Source organism: Atta colombica, unplaced genomic scaffold (assembly GCF_001594045.1).
Source record: "Atta colombica isolate Treedump-2 unplaced genomic scaffold, Acol1.0 scaffold38, whole genome shotgun sequence".
In the NCBI taxonomy this organism is placed as follows: domain Eukaryota; kingdom Metazoa; phylum Arthropoda; class Insecta; order Hymenoptera; family Formicidae; genus Atta; species Atta colombica.
The window spans coordinates 4361505-4383269 of NW_017259490.1; the positions used below are offsets into that span (position 1 = coordinate 4361505).

Below are 21765 nucleotides of genomic sequence, written 5' to 3' on the forward strand. Positions count from 1 at the left end.
GCACAAGGACACAAGAGAAATTAGAGTCCTCGAAGATCGGATAGAGATAGGATGCCTTTATGTTCACAGAATCTGAATCAACTACAAATACAAACACCACCAGGCTCGAATAAATCTGGTGGATTGCACGAAGAGACGAGGGTGGACGGTGCAAATAAGAATAACAATCGAGGAGTCACAGTTTTACGACCAGAAGAATTATCCAAGATGTTTCCAACTCCTCCTTCTCTAGAGCATAATCCTGTTGCTTCGCCTTGCCAACTAAGTGACCCTCTCATGGACCAGACTGAGCTGCTGATGCCTTCGCGACCGCTCAGACACCTGCCCGACATCTATCCTAATATGGGTTCTCCACAAGAAGAGCCAATTGACGATTGGTCATACGTGTTCAAGCCGGCGGCCATCAGCAAGATGGTCGGTTCTTCCAAGTACGCACCTCTCACGAATCTGCCTAGCCAATCTCTGCCATCCATCACACTGCCATCGCACTGCGTGTACAGACCTTCCTGGCAGTGCAATTCTGCTTCCACCAATCAGGCGGACAAACCTCTTCCACCAACCAGGCCCGGATCAGTGCAACAGCAGCAGCAACAGCAGCAACAACAACAGCAACAACAGCAACAACAACAACAGCAACCTTGTCCACAAAGTCCGGCGCCACCTTATCGTTCAAACACTCTGCCTGGTAGGCCACCACCACCCCCATACGATCAACCCAGCCCAGCCACATCCACTACTTCTTCATATCTCAATAAAAATCTCAATAGCATCGAGGCGGATACGCCGGGACCCGCTCGCGCACCCGAATCAAATTCCCTCGTAGTGAATATTCTTCTGGGTGACACCGCACTCAATATCTTCCGTGATCATAATTTCGACAGTTGCAGTCTGTGTGTGTGCAATGCTGGGCCCAAGGTTGTAGGCAATATCAAAGGCGCTGATGCGGGCGTTTATCTCAGCAATTCGTGGGTGGGTTCTGCGCTCTTCCAAGACGACGATCAAATCAGATGTAGTTGTGGCTTCAGCGCCGTAGTGAATCGACGGCTCGCGCATCGAGCAGGTCTGTTCTATGAAGATGAAATGGAGATCACGGGCGTCGCCGAAGATCCGGCGGAGAAGAAAAAGGGGTCGCTTACTGCGGTCGCATGCCCCGGAGCGAAAGCGGCCCCCGAAGGTCTCGACACGATACCACCAAATGTTCTCGAATTATTACGCGAGCAATGCCTGATCGTTCAAAGTTCTGCCAGCAGTTTGTATAGAGCGGCCAGGATATGCGCCACCGTGAAAAGCTATCCGACTTTGACGCCAACAGTGAACACTCTAGAGTTCAATGATGGCAATGAGGTATGCGTCGCCGCGCTCGATCAAGGCAAGCTCGACGGCGCGCATAACGAGAGGGCGGCGCGTGTAAATGGCGTGCATCGGTGGGTATTTCTCAGAGCACGAGGTCCCCAATGTAGCGGTGATATCGTGCGAATGATGAGATCGCTACAGCCGCTGCTCCAGGATGCTGTGCAGAAGAAGTGTACGACGCGCATGTGGGAAGCGCCGTATACTGTCACCGGACCGCTCACGTGGCGACAATTCCATCGTTTAGCCGGTCGCGGCACTGACGATCGTTGTGAGCCACAACCAATACCTGCTCTAGTCGTCGGATATGATCGTGATTGGTTGTCATTGTCACCGTACGCGGTCTGCTTCTGGGAAAAACTGTCTTTAGAACCGTTTGCCGGACATAGAGACGTCGCCTATGTGGTCGTCGCACCTGACAGTGATTGTATTGTCAGTAGAGTGAAATCATTTTTCCGAGAACTTTCCTGCACGTATGAGGTAAGTGCAAGAATTATTTTGTCTTACAATTTTAATGTTTTCAAATCTTATACATTTCTTTTTTCTCACAATAACAAGATTTATATTTAATATGATGTGAAAAAACCATTACATAGAAGCTTCATCGATCTTTGTCTTTTCATTACGATTCTTCAAAGAACAATAGTATTGCTATTAATATTGATAAATAAATTTTATTTTATTAAATTTATTTATCAATATTAATAGCAGTAAACAAAAAAAGAGTAATTTTTGGATCTTTGAATTTTTATTGCAAAATATTGTGTGTGTGTGTGTGTGTGTGTGTGTGTGTGTGTGTGTGTGTGTGTGTGTGTGTGTGTGTGTGTGTACACATACTACGTAGATAATTGAAATTTTTTTCTAAAATGTATTTGAAAAACTACATTTTAAAATTGATCCTTTTCTGTATTGTTATTATATCCAGTTTTTTCGCAGTTCGCTTAATTTCGCCTGCAATAAGAAATATTAAAGTTCGAGATGTCAATATTTTTAACTCGTCGCAGATTTGCCGGTTAGGAAGACACACGCCAATCTCGAAACAACTACGCGATGGAATTCTGCGCGTTGGGAAGTCGACTGTGCAGAAACTGGCGAAGCAACCGATGGATGATTGGTTCAAGTTTTTGGGAGAGAATCATATAGGCGAACTATTGAGATTGTATGCCCAAGTGTGTAATCATCGATTGGCTCCATATTTGACGCAGGTCATACAAGATCGTAGTTTATTGGATCCTGGTGATTCTCAACAAGCCAACAAACAGCAGCAACAGCAATCCACAATAATTCCCGTTCCTGATACAATGCCAGCTACACCCGATGTATTATCAACTAAACCTGAATCTGTTGGTACGTCTTATCGATGATCGCATTTTAATGATACGGTTTTAACGATATATTGTCTCTGGAGTTGAGTCTAACGAGATTCTTTACCTTTTACAGAAGGGGAAAATCCGAGGAGCGAGACTCCCTCCTCGAGCACAGCAACGAATCAGACTACTACTAATATAACCGGTAATACGACACCGACATCGCAACCTACAAGCAACACAACGCCGATTACTACGACCACAGGTCCGGACGAGGAAGAAATCGAACCTCCAGCCATCGTTGTTTACTTTGTTGAACCTTTTTCGTTAGGCGGTACCGAGGATCCTGATCGACGTCGGCTTGCTATTCTAGCTCTACTCAGAGCTTACTCTTCTGCGATCAATAGCATGCCTGAAAATATGAGATCAAATATTCACGTTCAGGTAATAAATTCTAAGCATCTTGATGTGATGAGGAGTTAATAATTTTAGGATCTTGATGAGGAGTTAATAATTTTAAACTCAGCTGATCAGTATTTTAAGTTGTTTTTATGGCATTCTAACAATTTTTGCTTTTAGATAATATCCTTGGAAAGCATAATGGAATTGGGTCGAGCTCGAGAAAGGCGAAAGATTCAAGATGAGATGAGAGCCTTGGCGTTAAATGTCTTCTTGCAAGGACGTCGATTATTAAATCATAATTCTACGGTGAAAAGCCTTACTGGTTTCGGTACTGCCGCCGCTGCAGACATCTTCCTCAAAAGTAAAGATGTAAGGCTCCATGTTCCATTACTATAAATTAATGCTTACCATATGATTGAGGATTGCCGAAAGTTCCGTTTGTGCACTGCGATGTGAGATTAAAATCCATGCTATATATAAATCATTTTTACTCATTTAGTAATATTCTCTGCATCAGGAACGAAATAGAGCACCTTATCGTCTCTACGCACCGGCCTTCGTATTAGCACCATTGCGGGCGAAGAGTGAAGCTCCCGAATCATTTGGCATGCCAAGACCCGAAGAATGCGCGGTGCTCTATCTGAGTTACTGTTTGAGCGAGGATCAGTCTTGGCTGTTGGCGGCCGCAACGGACGATAGGGGCGAAATTTTCGAAACTGCTACCATTAACATCGACATACCTAACAGGAAAAGAAGAAAGCGCGCTTCAGCTAGGCGTATTGGCCTTCAAAAGCTTATGGACTTTATATTGAGTGTAATGTCCCAAGGTGTAAGTAAAAATTTTACATAAATTAAAATCATTAATAGAATAAACCAACAGTATTTAATAAAGAATATGAGAGCCAACGCAAAGTTTTTTCAAAAACAATATTTATAATAATTTTTCTCATCTGAAAAAACAAACATTTCGATCTTTATATCAGATCATCCTCAGTATATCGTTAATAATTTTAAATTATATATTAATCATATCTCTATTACAAAACTTCAAAAATAAAAATATATATCAGTTGCAAACCTATACGCATCGTTAACATGTTAACAAGGAATTAACTGTAGAACAATAGTATGGAATGGTTGATTATGTTAGAAAGTGTGGTGGGGCAAGCATTAAAGGAGGGGAGTTAGAATCAGAAACTTAAGAGGGGAACAAATGGCTAAAGACAGAAAGATAATTATCGGGATAAATATCAGGTAATCGAACAGTATTACTTTGTGTTTATTCAGACCACGGTGTTGTTTTTTATGTATATTCCGATACCATCCTCTTATTAAAAGGGAATTCCAAAATATGCAAATTGATATTTTTTCCTATTAATTTTTTGATGATAGAATACTTGATATTATAAATGACATGAAAAATCACAATTCAAATTCTCATTGATAATTTTTATTTTTGTTAAAAACATTTGTTCTTTATCATTAAATATTATTCATTTTATAAATATTATTTCTGTTTTTTATATCGTTCAATTATTTATTTTTGTTGCAGGTACAACCATGGAGACTGGTCGTCGGTCGAATAGGACGCATTGGACATGGCGAATTGAAAGGATGGAGTTGGTTACTTTCTAGAAAAGCGCTTCTGAAAGCTTCAAAGCATCTGAAAGAGATATGCGGACAGTGTAGTCTCTTATATCCCTCGGCGGCACCTTGCGTACTCAGTGCGTGTTTAGTCTCACTCGAGCCAGATTCCACTCTGAGATTAATGGCCGATCAATTCACTCCCGATGAAAGATTTAGTCAGGCATCTGTAAACTGCCAGTTATCCACACCTCAAGATGTCACATGTACTCATATACTTGTTTTCCCTACATCCGCTACCACTCAGGTAAGAAAGTTTAATTATATATACATAAGCTTAATTAGATTATTTATTGAATATAATTAGTCTAAATCCTGTTGTTGTTGTTTTAATATTTTAGTCGTCGCAAACCGCATTTCAAGAGCAACACAACGTACCCGAGTTAGGAGATGACGAATTATTTTCCGCTCTAAATGATGATATGCCGGAAGGTATGGAGGGAATGGGTGACTTCAACGATATTTTCAATGTTTGGCCTGAGCCGGGCGCAGGCGGTGGGCAAAGTCCAAGCGGAAGTCCGCACCGTCCTGAAGGTTCACCGCATGGAGGAGATGGCGGTGGATCAGGCTTGGGCAATCACGATGGGCCTGGCAGTCCATTTCCGTGCAGCAACACGCCAAGAGTAAGTTTTGTGTTTTAAACTAAGTCTGCGACTATATTGTATCCATGTGAAATTACATGCAAATTTATTCGCAGATAGCGACGACTGAGCAAGCAGAAGAAGTTGGTACGCTTCTACAACAACCACTCGCTCTTGGTTACTTAGTATCAACTGCGCCAACGGGACGAATGCCACCATGGTTTTGGGCAGCTTGTCCACATCTCGAAAACGTTTGCCCGGTATTCCTGAAGAACGCATTACACCTGCACAGTCCCGCAATACAACAGAACAGCGATGATTTACTTCAGCAACAAAACGCACCTACTGCTCATCCATTGGACTCGCAGTATACCACTGACGTGCTCAGGTTTGTATTTGCGATGATGTTCGTGATTTTTGCTTTTTAGATATTTGTTGCGCGAAATTTATATTATGTGCAATTTACGTGATTGACAGGTACGTGTTAGAAGGGTACAACGCACTGTCGTGGCTTGCACTGGATGCGAACACCAAGGACCGACTGTCCTGCTTACCAGTGCACGTACAGGCGCTCATGCATCTCTACCATGCGACGGCAGCTCTCGTCTGACCCACACCCTCTCCCGTTGTAGTGCAGTATATGCACCTCTCTCACGCACTCCTTATTGTACCGTCACTTGGGGCTTTACGAGAGCAACTGATTTCCTATGCCCTTTACCTATACTACATTAGTTAGGTACTTAGAGAGAAAGAGATTGTCTAGGTACAGAGTACGATCCTTCTCGACTATATGTAAAGAGAACCGAGCTTTTTTTACTCGGACTCTAATTAATACACAAGTTAGCGCAATGAAAATGCAAAGGCTAAAAATGCAAAACTCGATGAGAACGAACAGCGGCTCTCTACCATTTTTCTATTATAACAGGCGAAATAGATTGTACTTTGTGTTTATGATCGTATCTCGTATTTCGTAAGGAAAAAAATGAACTGCGCATCCAATACGACCATTACCAGCGAAAGCAAATGTGAGACTTTGCGAACGGTAGAAGCGAAGATGCGAATGATGAAAGATACTGTGAGAAAGGAAGAAAGATAGGGCAGGAAAGAATGAGGATGAAAGAGAAGTATAGCGAAAGAAAAGTGCGAAAGAAATAGAGAAAGTGTGTGAACGAACGAGTGAGTGAAAGAGAGAAAGAAAAGATGAAAAAGAGAGTGCATAATAAGAAAATGATTTTCGATTGCCTCTCTATCGATAGATAGTTGAATTACAAATCAGAATCTCTAGAAAAATTACGTAACCAAAAGTTTTTAATTGTAAATTAAATTTTGTACAAAGCTTTTATTATTAATGACGACGAAGTAATATAAATGATATTACGTTGTTTTTTAATTTTATATAGATGATATAAAAAAAAAGAGAGGTGGACTTCTTTTTTATAAGCGATGCCTCGTATAAGCCCCTGGTGTGAGATAAGTATGACGATTATAATATTATATTATGCTCGCGCGGCACTGGGTCGCTGTTATCATGTTTCCTGGACCCGTTAGCGCAATTTTTCGATGCTGTTTGACAAATTTTATTCGGATTAGGTGACCTCTATATATTATACATACATTATAGTGTAAAATATTGTTTTTAAATAATTTATGAAGTGAGACATCGCCGAGATTAGATAATTGAGAATGAAAGAGGGAAATACCGCGAGAATGAAAGAAAAGGAGAGAAAGAGAGAGAAAAGAATAAGCGAGAGAATGAGAGCCAGTTATGCAGAGATTGTTTTCCTCCAATTTAAATTTGAATGCAAAAAAAAGAAGAAAAGACACGAAGAGAGAAATTGTGGGGCGCGTCTGAGTGGAGCCATGGTGGCCAATTGCGTCAGTCGCATAGTACAAATATGACTTGTACATAGAACCCCTAACTCCCTAATTAATTGGTTAATTTACTCACACCCACACTCACTCTGTATCTATAGTATTTATTACTGGGTAGTACGTCATTATTGGGATTATTATTATTATTAAAATTATTATTACCATTATTATATTAATATTACGAAATACAGTTTTATGTGTATATATATAATTACATATGTGATTTTTCTCTTGTATTTGTAGCGCCCGAAAAATTGTCTCGCAAGCACAGTAGAAAAGATGTTTTCGCTTCCATGAACAAAAAAATGTGAACAATTGAATTTTTTTCATTTGCCAAGTGATTGCTCTTATCATTTCGAGTTTTGTGTACTAATATCTTTCTACTAGTCGATATCTTAATGGTGCTGTATATCTTTACATTAACTAATTAGGTAGATAAAAGTATTTTTTTTTTAAGGAAAATAAAACGTGATACTTTTAAATACCTTTAAAGAGAAAGGAAAATACACGGCATTATTCTTCGACGACATATATATTAAAATACGACATTTATTTTAAGGATCATACGTTTTATTCAGTTTAAACTCTTAAGAAATTATTATCACATCGCATCTTATAAAATTTAACTGTCGTAATTTTGTTCTAAAAAAAATTCTGAATCTCTACGCATCTATTGTGCTTGCACTATCTCCCTATCTTTTCTAGTCTATAACTATATCCATTATGGCCAGTGTTTTTTAACACAGATACGTATAAAGACTTCATGTGTTTAAGAAGTACGATATATCACACTTTTCCGCTGAGAATATATTACACTTATATATCGTTGGCTCGAATGGACTAGTATCATGTATAAAATAAAAATTATAGAACCTTATGATTTATTTACGACAGTGTACGGACTAGTATTCGATCAACGTCGACGATCGATCCGGAGAGGATCTCTCCAGGCTGTGACTGATACCATATGGTCTCAAATGGTAAATCAGATATTCCAGAACATACATCATGTTCGGTGACACGTAATGGAATGAAACAGCACTGTCTGAACAGCAATTCAATCCATCCTTGGTATCATAATAGATATACTTCCAATACCAGAAATTCTTATCTACATGATTTGGGATCAAGTGGTGTTCTGGCACAAACGGAAAGAATCTACCGCGCCCATGAGGATCTCTGGTATCCATCGCGCGTACACCAATTTTTTCGAGGCATTTTCCCATCTCCACGTCCTCGGCGCCGCCATTATCCGGCCGACATTTTGTCTTATCGGGTAAACCTTCTTCCACGAACTTGCGTAAGCCTTCCTTACTAAGTACATATCCTGCGCCACCGCTCATGTAACCTTGCTTTACGAAAGGTTTAAATCTGCATCCGAAGTACAATGATGAATTTGGATTATATGACGATAACATATATCGTAAATTTTCTACCACCACATATCTAAAAACGCATAAACACAAAAAAATTATTTTTTTCAATTACATATGTGTATAACATATTATATTTAGTAGCTCTTTTGATTGTGGAGAACATTGTTCATTTAAAATAATCTAAACTATCAAGTTTTATTTAATTTTTTTTAAATTTATTCAGTATTGTACTTATATTTTTTATTAACCAATATAAAAAAATACCAATTTGTATTATTTATGTATTATATCGTATATTATATCGTAAAAATAAAATCATGAAAAGAATGTACATGTATATCTGTATAGCTGTACATGTATAGAGATACATGTGTAGAGATAAAATTTATCACAAATATAGAATACACTTACGTATCATCGTCAGCTTTCATGAACCAATCTACTTTATCTTTGTACTTCTCGTAAGCGTATTTAAACGCTTCTTTGGTTTTAGCCCATAGATTATCTCTACCTTCCTTTACTGGCAACACTACAGCGGGTAAGCTAGCGTCTGAAAATAAATGGCATGCGTGCACTGTACAAAAATTCTACCTGCGTATCACAACTTTTATCTGATGTTTAAAATACCTGCCGCAGAACTCATGAAAAGAAGTACATTGCAACGTTTTCCCCATGTCGCTTTCACGTGACGAGCCTTGCTCTGATGGTTCTTTGGACCTGTCATAATCCAGCAAAGGACACGTACTTTTCTCGCCATATCCTGAGCTATTCTATCTTCTCCTTTGTGGAAATCTTCATCATCACCATGAAATTTCACTTCTGTTGCAGGGCCAACCTATCATAGAAAATTCAAATAATGATAAACTTAAAAATTATTTCACAGTTACACCTATATAGTCCCAAAATTCATCAATCAAAACGCCATAGCAAGAAAGTTCTCGAAAAATTAAATTATTTGTAAAATTTTTGAAGTAGTAGCCATATTTAAATCCTTATTGTCTCAAAAAGAGATAATAAGGATTTAAATATGGCTAATTACGTTTAAATGACCATTAATACGGGCCATTATTTAGTCTATAGTTAGCCATGTTAAAACTCTTATTATCTTAAACAGTACTTAAAATAAAAATTTATTAAATGTATTAAATTAAAATACAAATAACTTTTTTAATTACTTAATTTTAAAAACTTAATTTTTCGAGAACTTTTGCTGTGGTATTTTGATTCACGAATTTCGGAACATATTGTACAATAATTATATTTAAAAAAACGTTATTTACACATATTTTAATCAAAAAGAGAGGAAATTCATCATTTTCCTCATAGGTATAGCTATAACAAAATTAATACGCATTTATGCTGATTTATAAGTTTCTATGTTTTATATCGAATACTTAACATATGATATTCTGAATGATAGATCAAGCTGGCACCAAATGTTTTAAAAGCATTGTTATTTGGAATATAAAAAAATACATTGCATACCTCTGATTCTAGTTCTGAATAATGATGAGGATCTCTAGAAAGGCCAGAACCACCTGGTACCCAACTGAACATGTGCGGTACATCTCTCGTAGATGTAATGAGCAAACATGCTGATAAAAAGCCGAAAACTGTTCCAGCTACGAGTGTCAATATAAATCGCCGTCCACTTCGACCACCTGTGTGAATAACTAATTACTATATATTTTATAACTGTTACAATTTCATATTTACAAATTATGGATTAATATAAATCACTCAGAATTAAGCATAAATTTTTTTATATAAAATTTTTTTATATAAAATTAAATGGACTCTTACCATCGAAACTAGGTAGCCGCTGCTGCATCATGATATATAATATAAATTGGCTCAATAACGCTATAAATGCTTGCGAATATAAATTGCAGTCTCCTTCGCATTCATTTTTACTTGTATAAATGCATGATACTTTTATTACTGCCTTCTAAAATATAAAAACATTACTGTTTTATGATTAATATAATAAGAAAAGAGAGAGTAGTTGCTGTGTTAAGCTGGCTATACATGTCAAGTAAACTCACACAAGTAGATTGTACAAGTATACTTGACAAATTTACTTGAACGCATGGGCCGATCTCAAATAGAAAATGCTACTAATATTGAACAACTTTTGCTGTAATATCTATATCATCTTGTAAGATATCAATAAACTTTTAAGTTTGTTGCTACTCTAGAAGATTATTTATCAATATCAGATTTATTATTAATTATATAATTATCAATATAGAAACAAACAGATAAAAAATTCTCTTATATTAAATACTCTTATATTAATGTATTATTTTAGCTTTCCTTCATGTCGCAAATGACTGTTTCACAACATTAAAATCAACATCAACTCCAACATCACGTAATATTTATGTTAATAAAATAAATTCATTATTATTCAATAACTTCATATACATACTTGATCAATATGATGTCTTGATAATATGATAAATTCTTCAAGGCCATTTCTAAGCTCATATATTGAACTCGTCACTTATATAATAATGTAGATAATCTTCGCTGACCACATCTTTTCATGCTTCTCGTATTTTTAGTCAGCTAAGAATGAGCGCTAAGAATTGTATATATAAGCATATGTATAATGCAGTATCTTCGATTCAGAGGACTGGAGATCTGAAATAAAAAAGAAACCTATAAAAATAGCAACCAGAAACAGGTGTGTGAAAAGTCTGGAGACGAGAATACTTGGAGACAATGTTGTATTCACGGCACACTTTTTGAGTTATATGCGCATTTATGTCTCTGAATGTATAAACAGTTCATCGAAAATATTCTTTGATAACGAAATAATGATTATCATGATGCTAAATATAACAGCACTTTTGTTTCACTGATAATGTTAATGTGTATTGTGTAATATTAGATGCTATCTCCAAGCAACAAAAGATTTTTTACAAAGCCACAGATGCCAGAGCACAGGTGCGAATACAGAAAATAGGAAATATATGTAATAATGTTCGATCTAATATTATGCAAGGGGCTATTATTATGTTAATTACAGGCACATATATAACGGCGAATGCAAAAAGCAGCAGAGCATCGCATTCGAAACGTTCGACCGTCGAACAGTGGCATTGCATTCCTTTAAAAATACTGTCGGTGAAAACAAAAAAGAAAATGAATTGTGCAATGTGCGATAATAAGAGGTCGGAATGCAATATTTTTCGCGATAGTCATCAGTTTTCGTCTCTCTTAGTTAGTCGTCTCTCTTATTAAGTCAAGTTACACCGAAGTACTCGTTCGTTAGCCCATGTTTACTAAATTTATTTGCACAATTGCGCAAATATTCGCACGATCGTGACAAATATTTACGGCCCAATATCATCGTCACTATACACCTCGTACGCGTAACAAGGAGTTTTCATTCACAAACCGTGCGGAGTATCGTGGATCGCCCACTATCTAGTCGTCGATGGTGCGCCGGGGAATGTTTATCGCGCCGCGCCGTCGCACGAAGTGAGTCGTTCATCAAAGAGAAAAACTCGTCAACACGTCTTGCGGTCACTCACGGATCTAACACGCGGATCCGATTCCGGATCCTCCTCCTCAAACTTCCGAGAAGCGCGCGTTATCCCGAGAATATGTTTACACAGCACGTTGGGAATACTGTCGGTGTTCCATGATCAATTACAAGATTAAAAGAACTGACGACTTACATTTCTTCTTCCCCTCCCCCCCCCCCCCAAAATTCACAGGCGAACGTCTTCGGGCGACGGCGTCATCCCGCGAGCGTTATCGCGAGAGACGCGTTAACGGGCACAAAAGAATCCGCGGCGAACATTCGGGTGGCGATAACAATCAGCGATGCGCGCGTCTCGCCCTCTCTCCCCCCTCGAAATGAATATTGCATACTGCACACACGCGCACGCGCGCATACGTACATTACGTGTCGTGTAATATGTACATACGCACTGATTGGAAAGTATCTACACACAGCATGCATCGAGGCCGTCTCCATTCGACTCGTGATACTCCTGACGTGACGACGCATATGGCCATCACGCCGATATTCTCGTATCGCGAGGAAACGCCGAAAGCGCGGGGGAAACAAACCACCGACGCGATACGACTTGATACGACTCAATTCATCCGGTATGTACGTATACAATATGTGTGTGTATACGTGCATGTGTGTGTGTCTATCCTGTCGGGTCTGTGTATCGCAAAGCATAGCTTGCCGCGGAATCTCTTCATATCATTATCGCGCGGAGATTATCCCGAAATTATGCGTTTGTCAGCATATATTTTTTCCATGCGCGCTCAAGGGAGACAAAGTTATTATTTGTTGATTCTCGCATATTTATCAGCGATCTCTACTTTGTTATTTTACAGCTACGGTTAGTAATTACGATTGATGATTGCAATTCGCGTGTATATACAGGATCTGCTAAAATTAGCAGCACGATGAGTTGTCGTGTTCTGTCATTAATAAAAACGCGAAGAGCCATTAATATTCGGCGTTGAAGAATTCGGTTTGATAAAGAGATCAAACAATAGTGAAAATTGAAATTGGGATAAATTTATATTAAATAAAGTGTTCTATGGATGTAATAAATTTTATGTACATATATGTATTACAGAAGAATAAAGAAAATAATCATCGTTTAATAAAGATTCGTGTGAATGTAAAATAATACTTAAATAGTACTTCCCAGAATTAATTGTGCTATACATTTCAACATTACATTTATGTATTTAATTACATTTATGTTTAAATTTGAATTTACACAAATTTGTTTCTTATAGACAATATACAATTAAATACTATAAAATATGTAAATATTAATTACAATGTAAAATATATAAATTATAAATTAATTAGATTATAAAATAATATAGAAGAAATTGTAAAATTGTAAAGTTTTAGGATCAAAATAGCTGATTTTAATATCGACAATTTAAAAAATATTTAAATGAACTAGAAATTACTTTAGTACAACGAAAAAAAATGAGCTCTTCATAGATTAATTTTTTACTGCATATATAACATGTAAGATATGGTTTACATAATTTATATTATACGTATAGATTAAATTATATATTTTGTGAATGAACGCACAACTCTGAAATATTCCATAAAAACGTATAAATTAAAAATACAGAAGGCAGAATTCTGATGAGGATCAATTATATGCTTGAAACGAGATGAAAATTACAAAATCGAAATTACTTATAATTTTATTGATCAAGACATAATAAATTCGCTCATTTTTATAATTTTATCGGAAATTTCAAGGTACATAATTGACCCCTAATAATTATAGCATCTGCCTTATCGATTGAATAAAATAATAATGTACCGTCGATACTAATCAGGCAAAGGTAAAATAGGTTTCCTGCAAATAATTGATAATTCAAATAAAATTACAATTTTATATATAAAATCAAGATTCGATTAATATATTTGATATTTCGCTTAATTTATACAGAAAAAATTTTTATACATTATTATTGAAAGCAGATAAAAAGCTGAAAAATGTATAAGTATGCGATTTCCAATTTTTAAAGAACACAGTCTTATATATTTCAAAAAATTATATAATTTCAAAAAATTTTATTTTTTCAAACTGTTCTTGAATCTTACCATAATCGACTGAAGTATTTTTCGAATCGCGACGCGCAATGTTTTGAACCTTTTGAAATTGATAAGGAAGATGTGACAGTATATGGCAGATGGCTGCGCCGTGTGTAGAAGATTAACAGTAACTTTCTGATGAATAATTATATGTTATGATCTACGGTGATATCTGACAACGTTCTGCCGTTTCGCAATGTCTGCAAATTACTATTTCGCTATCGTTGGCCATGCCGATAATCCGCTGTTCGAGATAGAGTTTAACAATGCTGGAAAAGACGCAAAAGTTCGTTTTGAGGTTAAACTTCAACTTTGCATTGACTTGTCGATTCTACCATTCTATTTTTTTTCTTTTAGAAGGAGGATCACTCGCATTTGAATCAATTCATCGCCCATGCAGCACTCGATCTTGTGGATGAGCACACGTGGAAAACGACGAACATGCATCTGAAAGTTGTGGATAAATTTAACCAATGGTTTGTTAGCGCGTTCGTAACGGCGACTCATATCAGATTTGTCATGGTGCACGACAGCAAGAATGAAGACGGAATCAAGAACTTTTTTAATGAAATGTACGAGACTTACATAAAGGTAATAATTATTTTGATAATATCAGATTTAGAGTGCTTTGTAGCAAGAAATAGACATTATAACACTGTGAATCCTTGGATGTTTTCCAGCAAGAACATAATCAGACGCAGTGGAACACAATAAATCATTACATCCTTGTTTGCCTACATTAAACAAGGATAAAATGATTTATGGTGTCTGACTGGATCCTTGCTGGAAAATGTCTCTTATATACTAATGTTAAACAGAAATGAAATAGTCTTAAGCCCTTATCACATAGGTTGCCAATTACGATTCTATTTTTTGATTTCAATTGTTGATTCTATTTTTGCCAATCACATTGCCTAATCTGCACTGCCTCGCTGCATCATCATTGACTAAAATAGAACTGACAACCTGCAGTGTGATTACGGCCTTACAATGGCTGGTATAGGATGCTTTTCAATAAAAGACACAGGGTATGGTCAACGTGATGAAGCGTTTTTTAACTGGTCAGTTTGTAAAATGCTTTCTTTTAATTAGTCCATCAAATGCTTCAAAGAATTTGTAGCGAGACTTTGACCACAGTCACAGATAACACAATGTAGCACAGTGAATCATTACATCCTTATTGTTTGCAAATATTAAACAAAGACAACCACTGTGTCTCTTGTTAGAAATCACCAAAGCTAGTTCTTAATATTCAAGACTATCTTAAGTACAAAAATGTTATAAACTAATTACTGTCTTAAGTAATGTCTCAAGATGCTAATATGCAGTTCTGTAGCCAATATTCGTAGTCTGATATTTGTTAAGATGTTGTGAATTAATTAGAGAGTTGTATTAGTATCTTAATATAATTTTAAAATAAGAACGGACTATAATAAGAAAGCATCATTATTCACTGATATTATTTATACTGATGAAAATTGAAATCCCAACATCAAGAAAGAACTGTATTAGGTAAATGAAAATTACACAGAACATTTGTTTATAAATTATTACATATTAATTGCAAGATTATAACTCATAGATAGAGTGTAGTACCATAGGAAATATGAAAGTTTCCATGTATAAAACATTAGTGTCTGCTTGTAAGCATTAGTGTCTATAAAAAGCTATAACAACGTGTCGTACATTATCTATTTCTTTTAATAATGTACAGAATATCTCAGGTAACAAACTACATATTGGCAATTAACCCAATTTAAGTGAAGTATAAGCTTTTGAGAGGATGATTATAGATTATCATTTTGTGATATAAGAATTGATATATGAGCCATTTATGTGCATTTGAACATCTGCATTTAATGTGGCAATGACCACAGTAGATATTAAAGAAAATAATATTTAATTCTTATATGGCATTGCATTCACATTCTGCATAACAAATATAATAACTCATATAGAGAAATAAAATGTAATTTTTGTTCACCTTTGTAACTCTTTCTTGGGATGTTGGGATTTCAATTTCCATGTATATATACATTTCAACTTCAGTGTATACGAACATGTTAACAATATTACTTCAGAAATGCTGTGTTTCTATGTTTCAGTATTCAATGAATCCATTTTATAAGCTAAACACTCCTATCAAATCTGTGGGGTTTGAGAAAAAGGCACAGCTATACGGTAGAAAATATTTATCTTCATGAACGTAATGATTGCTTAGTAAAAGTATCTCAACTTGTTCTCTTTAACTTTATTCAAGATTTTTATGCTATAAAATATGCTATTGATAGGCGTTGGAAATAAATTGTTTTCCAGTATTAAATAATATCATTTAAAAAAAGTTGTAACTGTTCACATTTTGATTTGTACAATATATATATGTATATAAGTTAATTGCACTTAAGTTTATGTAAAAATTTGTTTATTATATAAAAGACAAAATTTATCTTATATAGATGTATATGTTGTCTTTTATATATTGTATAATGCGTGAAACTCGTCCTGTATTTTCTATTCCATTTCTAGATCTTGTATCTGAAAAGGAATATTTGTATATATTTGTAAGTCAAAACAGTTGTTAAATAAAATGTATATATACATGTGTAATATCATTTTACCTCTTGTACTTTCTGTATTTCTTGAGTCAATAAATTATCTAAAATCTCCTGGAACCGTTGCCTCAACTTGACGTTTTCAATATTAGCTATTTCGATTTCTTGTTGCTGCCTTCTTTGCCGCAATTCCGCCAATTCCGCGTGAAGAGTAGCAAGACGTGAATCTAGATGTTTTTAGATTGAAATAAGTTAAAATTGTATAAATTTTGAAAGTAGAAACAATGCTTACTTAAAATTACCTTTAGAAACGGATACCGATGTGGGCGATTCTGGAATAATATATTCCGAGTGAAATTGTTCTAATTTTGGAGCTTTTAATGGATTAGTCTCACCCTGTGGTTTTTCGGCTTCCGTATCGCCATTGGTGTCGTGGAACATGTCTTTGCTGAACTCTGTAACTAATCCACTGCTCGTTGTCGCGTTGTTACTTGACCTCTCAGAATATGCGGCTTGCATTGAATTGGAGTCTGAAACTCTACTGTCCGCTGAAAGGCGGCTATTCTCATCTAGTTCCATCACGTTTATGTTCGCTTCTTCATCATCATCTTCGCTGTCGCTAACTGGCTCGCCGAATATATCGTGTTCAGCTGAAATATGTAAGTAGAGCATTCTCTTTTTATAAATTAGAAATAAATATGAAAAATTTTAATTAACTTCAATATTGAATCATATCATTTAAAAAAATTATAACTATTCACATTTCGATTTTGTACAATGTATATATATATATATAAATATATATATAAAGTTAATTGCACTTGAATTGTTCTTATGTAAATATTGTTTATTATATAAAAGATAAAATTTGTCTTATATGATATATAATCTTATATATCATATAGTCAATTAATTAAGTTAACATTTATCTAAGCAATATAAGCGAATATATATAAGCAGTAAGCAAATAAATGTTAATTTAATTAATTGATTGTAAATTAATACTTACCAACATCTAAACTTTGAGACGTGTTCCCATTTATGCTATCTCGTTTAGTCTTAACTGTACCAGAAGATGACACTTTACTAGGTTTCGATGTATCCTCATCCTCACATATTACCTCCCACTTAACATTAACAGCATCATTGTCCACTCGCAATAAACGTTTAACTTCCTTCTCGATCTCTGGCGCCTCTACATATTTCTTCTTCAAAGTTTTTCTAAATCTTCTACGTCTCACGTTTTTAGTGGGTGGAGTTATACCGTGAGGCCAAAGAAATTTTTTATCCACCTTGTTTGGATCCTTTTTCTTCTGTTTAACAGGAGACTCTTCATCGGTAGCAGTGTGATCTTCCTCTTCTTTACATATTAGCATCTAAAGAAATGTTATAAGAAAATAATGTAATATAAACTCTTCATTTCCTATATTATTTACAATATTCTTCTTTACCTGGCATATATCGGCAGTCTTATAAAAACTTTTGTTATCGATGGTTTTTAAGGATTCCACTATTGTTGGCAGATCCACAACCTAAGTGAAAGTTTATCAAATACATAAGTCCACTTTCGTGAGCGATTTTCCCACAATAATGTAGGATGAATAGTGTGAAATAGGGAAAATTTACCTTAGCATGGAGTAACCAGTGATCAAGTCTAACCTCACCGTAACGCATATCATTCTCCAGTTTTATAGTCAGTCTGTCTTTTAAAGGCAAACTATTACGTAACGCCTCCTTTAGTACTCTAGAAGGTTCCTTAAAAAGAGAATTGATATTCAATATGATATATCAAAATTGATATATATAATCTTTAATTCTTAATTCTAAATAATCTCGGATTAGGTTAAGTTCAGATTGAATGAAATAGCAATATGAGAGGCATACCGGTGGTAATCGCATAATAAATTGACTCTCCAATTCCACCTGTGGCTCATTGCGATTTTTGTCAGTATTCGGATGACGGTTCATTTTCTTCGAGTTTTATGCGATGAAGCGATTTAAATAACAAATGAAAACAAAAATGAAATAAGGAATGTTATTAAATGGACAAACGACAGCACTAACACTATCCATCAATTGCGATGGCAAGAGATGCATCCAGAAGCACAATTACTCACTGAACGCTCAGTGAGCTCTTGCATTTGATTGGCATATTCCATTGCCAATCGCCGGTTCTACATTACAAGCCGATCGCAAGTTTGTTGTGACAACCAATATAAAGCGTTGATTTCAAAATGCAAGCTTCAGATTGGCTGTCGCAACAAATTTGCGATCAGCTTGTAACTAATGTAGAACCGGCTTTAGATCTAAAAATATGCATCAAATAGGCAGAACTCACTGAGCGCTTCTGGATGCATCCATTCCTAAACTTTTGAGAAGTTTCCAGTTGTCAATAATAGTCGCATTTATATGGAATTGTTTGCAGATAGGAGGAAGAGAAAAATCAATAATATGAAAATAAATAATAATAAAATTAATAGAATCGAAACAAAATTTTATTGAAAATTTTTTTATTTATCATATAATACAAAAAACATTTGTAAAATTAGGATACGTGCAAACATAAAAATTAATAAGAAATTCTGTAAATTACAAATGCGCTTAAAATTGTATGCATTATGCATAAAATTTTAAAAATTAATGTTTAAAAATTATACAAATAAAAAAATTAACATTATATAAATTCATAAATTATATATTTAAAAATCTGTATGATATTATTAATATAATTAATTATAATAATTAGATATAATTACAATTGCACATTTTTTCTTCAAATTTCTTATTTCTAAAACTTTCATTAATGATATATAAATAATGTATACCACGATTATATTATTATTCAACATACCATAAGAAATATACAATTTTTAATTAATATTTACTGCACCCTCATAAAGGTTCCGTTTCATGGTGCATATTATTTTATCCTTGTTGTTCATCGAATATTAAAGAAAGATAAAATAATATGTCATGCGCATCATGCGTGACGCAGCCATAGTAATACTAAACAGTTTAGTACACACACACACACACACACACACACACGCACGCACGCACGCACGCACGCACGCACGCACGCACACATCGGTGTTTAGGTTTCATACATGAATCCTATATATTACATAATTTACCTGAATTTATCTCTTTATCTAAAAAACGTATAATTTATCTTATTGGTCTATCTCTTTAAATCAGTTATCTATATAAGTCCGTTCTTTGCAGCTGAACTTGTACTGTTTACTATCTTTTCTCTTTTTTTCTCCAATGTGAAGAGAAAAAGGAGAAAGCTAAATAAATATCGTATTCAATTGAAAAGAATAGGAGCACGATTGTGTAAAACAAGGTAAAAATTATAAAAGTGAGTTTACTACTAGATAAATTTATTACTAGATAACTAGTTAAAATTATAAATATTTTAATAAATTCATTTTTATAATTTTTACCTCATTTCAATGTACAGAATTCATCCTCAGGCTGTACTTCTGTTTGTTACTCTCACGCTGCGCATGTCCAGGATCCATCCCACCTTCCCACTCTCTCGCATGTATACCGTACTCCGTTTCGCACGGAGGACAGGCTGATCAAAGCTGACACAGGCTCGAACTACAGCCGTAACGACCTGTTACCGCGTGGACGCGCTGGAGGGAGCGGAAAAGTGTTATTTCTTATGCCTGACGCGGCAGTGAGTAAAAGTGCGGGATCGCTGTAGAACAGGACGATCCAGGACGGCATCATGGAAGTCCTGGACCCAAGCGTCTCTAGGGATGATCAGCCGTTATGTATCAACGATTCTCTGGAACGAGGTAATCCGCAGAAAACATCTCGTTGAATACCTTTATGATATCATTATGCGTCATCCTCGTTCACATAATTATACGTTGTTCTTCACGCGCGAGAGATAGTCAGCGTCGCGCGTACATTGTTTGGAAACAAAGGGATGATAACGTGAGCAATGCGATGATGACGCGGGACAGATGTTCGTGAATATCGCGGAAGTGAAAATGATCTGTTATAGTGTTGATATTGCGACCTTCTTCATCTTTCCGCCTTCTCCCCTCGCGAGAGACGTCAATGCGCGAGTACGTCATATTTATTTTGTGCCAAAGCAAGTTACGTTCATACCCTTTTTTATTTTACATTTCACAGGAGTAGGAGAAGAATGAAGAATTAATTATTGTTTTAAATGTAGATTAATTTTTGGGAATATTAATGTGATTGTAATTACAATAATGCATCTGATAAGAAATTTTAGATCTATTTAGATAGCTGTCAATTAATATTTCAAATACATACATTTAATTTCTTTAATATACATTGAGAAAAATGTACTAAATTTTAATAAACATCTGTTTAAATAGTAGTAGCTATTTAATTATTAGTAGAATATTTAATATATTATTATTAATTATATATAATGCATCATTAATAGAATATTTAATAAATATATTATTTGGTACAAGAATCATTAATTTCATTTAATTATCATTCTTTTATTTAGTAAATATATTTATTTAATGTAAATAAATGTTAAGTTAGTATTATTCAAACAAATATTTATTGAAATTTAGTACATTTTTCTCAGGGCAAATTAATTTTTTTAATGTTTTTAGAATATCTGGAAGAGCCAAATTACATAATTGAAGGTCTTGCCATTCTCTTTCAAGATTATTCATAAGTAATATATTTCAACTTTTCTGTTGATAATATATGTTCACAATGTAATGTTTTTTTAGTTAACACATCGCAGATTCCGGCAGATACTACATCATGCATCAAAGCGCGTCACACACTCGGTTTTCTGGGCTTTCTTGGCTTTGCTCTTGTATATGCTATGAGGGTAAATTTATCAGTAGCCATCGTCTCTATGGTTAATCAGACTGCAATACCACATGCTGAAGATAATGATACTAGCGACGTTTGTCCTAAAACTAAACCGATAAACGGGACTTTCATACCGGTAAATGTATTGTTTTCTTTAAGTGGTCTGAATCTTAATTATTATTTTTTATATCATTACTCTAGATATTTATCATATTACTTCTTATATCATATTTTTTTTTAAGTATATAT

At 35.1% G+C, this 21765-nt stretch overlaps 5 protein-coding genes across 13 annotated transcripts in view; 3 read left to right on the top strand and 2 right to left on the bottom strand.

Moving 5' to 3' along the window:
- The window catches only part of LOC108690972 (mediator of RNA polymerase II transcription subunit 13), a 34427-nt gene extending 27332 nt beyond the window's left edge, over positions 1-7095 (top strand). For 2 of the 3 annotated variants that reach the window (XM_018198539.1, XM_018198540.1), the window contains exons 8-16: positions 70-1830; positions 2355-2697; positions 2791-3101; positions 3237-3428; positions 3577-3888; positions 4612-4950; positions 5045-5326; positions 5401-5672; positions 5762-5894. In XM_018198539.1, coding sequence (XP_018054028.1) covers positions 70-1830; positions 2355-2697; positions 2791-3101; positions 3237-3428; positions 3577-3888; positions 4612-4950; positions 5045-5326; positions 5401-5672; positions 5762-5894 — 3945 coding nt within the window. Of the gene's footprint in view, positions 1-69; positions 1831-2354; positions 2698-2790; positions 3102-3236; positions 3429-3576; positions 3889-4611; positions 4951-5044; positions 5327-5400; positions 5673-5761 lie in introns of all 3 variants that reach the window. The other variant, XM_018198538.1, reaches the window with a different exon arrangement.
- Positions 7096-7788: 693 nt separating this feature from the next.
- Positions 7789-12248, bottom strand: LOC108690977 (glycoprotein-N-acetylgalactosamine 3-beta-galactosyltransferase 1-like). Of its 3 annotated transcripts, none has more exons than XM_018198549.1 (7): positions 12222-12248; positions 10964-11178; positions 10336-10480; positions 10018-10205; positions 9160-9367; positions 8944-9082; positions 7789-8602 (listed from the first exon to the last, which is right to left on the bottom strand). In XM_018198549.1, the coding sequence occupies exons 3-7, from the start codon at positions 10364-10366 to the stop codon at positions 8059-8061; spliced, it is 1110 nt and encodes a 369-aa protein (XP_018054038.1). In that variant the 5' UTR covers positions 10367-10480; positions 10964-11178; positions 12222-12248; the 3' UTR covers positions 7789-8058. The 3 variants fall into 3 exon arrangements, with proteins under 3 accessions (XP_018054038.1, XP_018054039.1, XP_018054037.1); XM_018198550.1 differs by lacking the exon at positions 12222-12248 and adding an exon at positions 11939-12211 and having other exon boundaries at positions 10018-10193; XM_018198548.1 differs by lacking the exon at positions 12222-12248 and adding an exon at positions 11939-12211.
- A 1979-nt stretch (positions 12249-14227) lies between these two features.
- On the top strand, positions 14228-16643 carry LOC108690980 (probable trafficking protein particle complex subunit 2). The gene is made up of 3 exons (XM_018198554.1): positions 14228-14426; positions 14498-14731; positions 16246-16643. Exons 1-3 carry the CDS (start codon positions 14337-14339, stop codon positions 16342-16344), a joined length of 423 nt encoding a protein of 140 aa, XP_018054043.1. The 5' UTR covers positions 14228-14336; the 3' UTR covers positions 16345-16643.
- LOC108690976 (transcription initiation factor TFIID subunit 7) lies at positions 16377-18782 on the bottom strand. Of its 2 annotated transcripts, XM_018198547.1 has the most exons (8): positions 18577-18782; positions 18319-18447; positions 18144-18224; positions 17702-18068; positions 17088-17342; positions 16995-17024; positions 16759-16919; positions 16377-16675 (listed from the first exon to the last, which is right to left on the bottom strand). In XM_018198547.1, exons 1-8 carry the CDS (start codon positions 18658-18660, stop codon positions 16652-16654), a joined length of 1131 nt encoding a protein of 376 aa, XP_018054036.1. In that variant the 5' UTR covers positions 18661-18782; the 3' UTR covers positions 16377-16651. The 2 variants fall into 2 exon arrangements, with proteins under 2 accessions (XP_018054036.1, XP_018054035.1); XM_018198546.1 differs by having other exon boundaries at positions 16995-17342.
- A 1505-nt stretch (positions 18783-20287) lies between these two features.
- Positions 20288-21765, top strand: part of LOC108690974 (sialin) — a 4081-nt gene continuing 2603 nt past the window's right edge. Inside the window, exons 1-3 of one of the 4 annotated variants that reach the window (XM_018198544.1) lie at positions 20421-20498; positions 21306-21370; positions 21429-21652. In XM_018198544.1, the coding sequence (XP_018054033.1) occupies positions 21527-21652 (126 nt within the window). In that variant the 5' untranslated portion in view covers positions 20421-20498; positions 21306-21370; positions 21429-21526. Of the gene's footprint in view, positions 20499-21288; positions 21371-21428; positions 21653-21765 lie in introns of those variants that run through there. The other 3 variants (XM_018198542.1, XM_018198541.1, XM_018198545.1) reach the window with 3 other exon arrangements.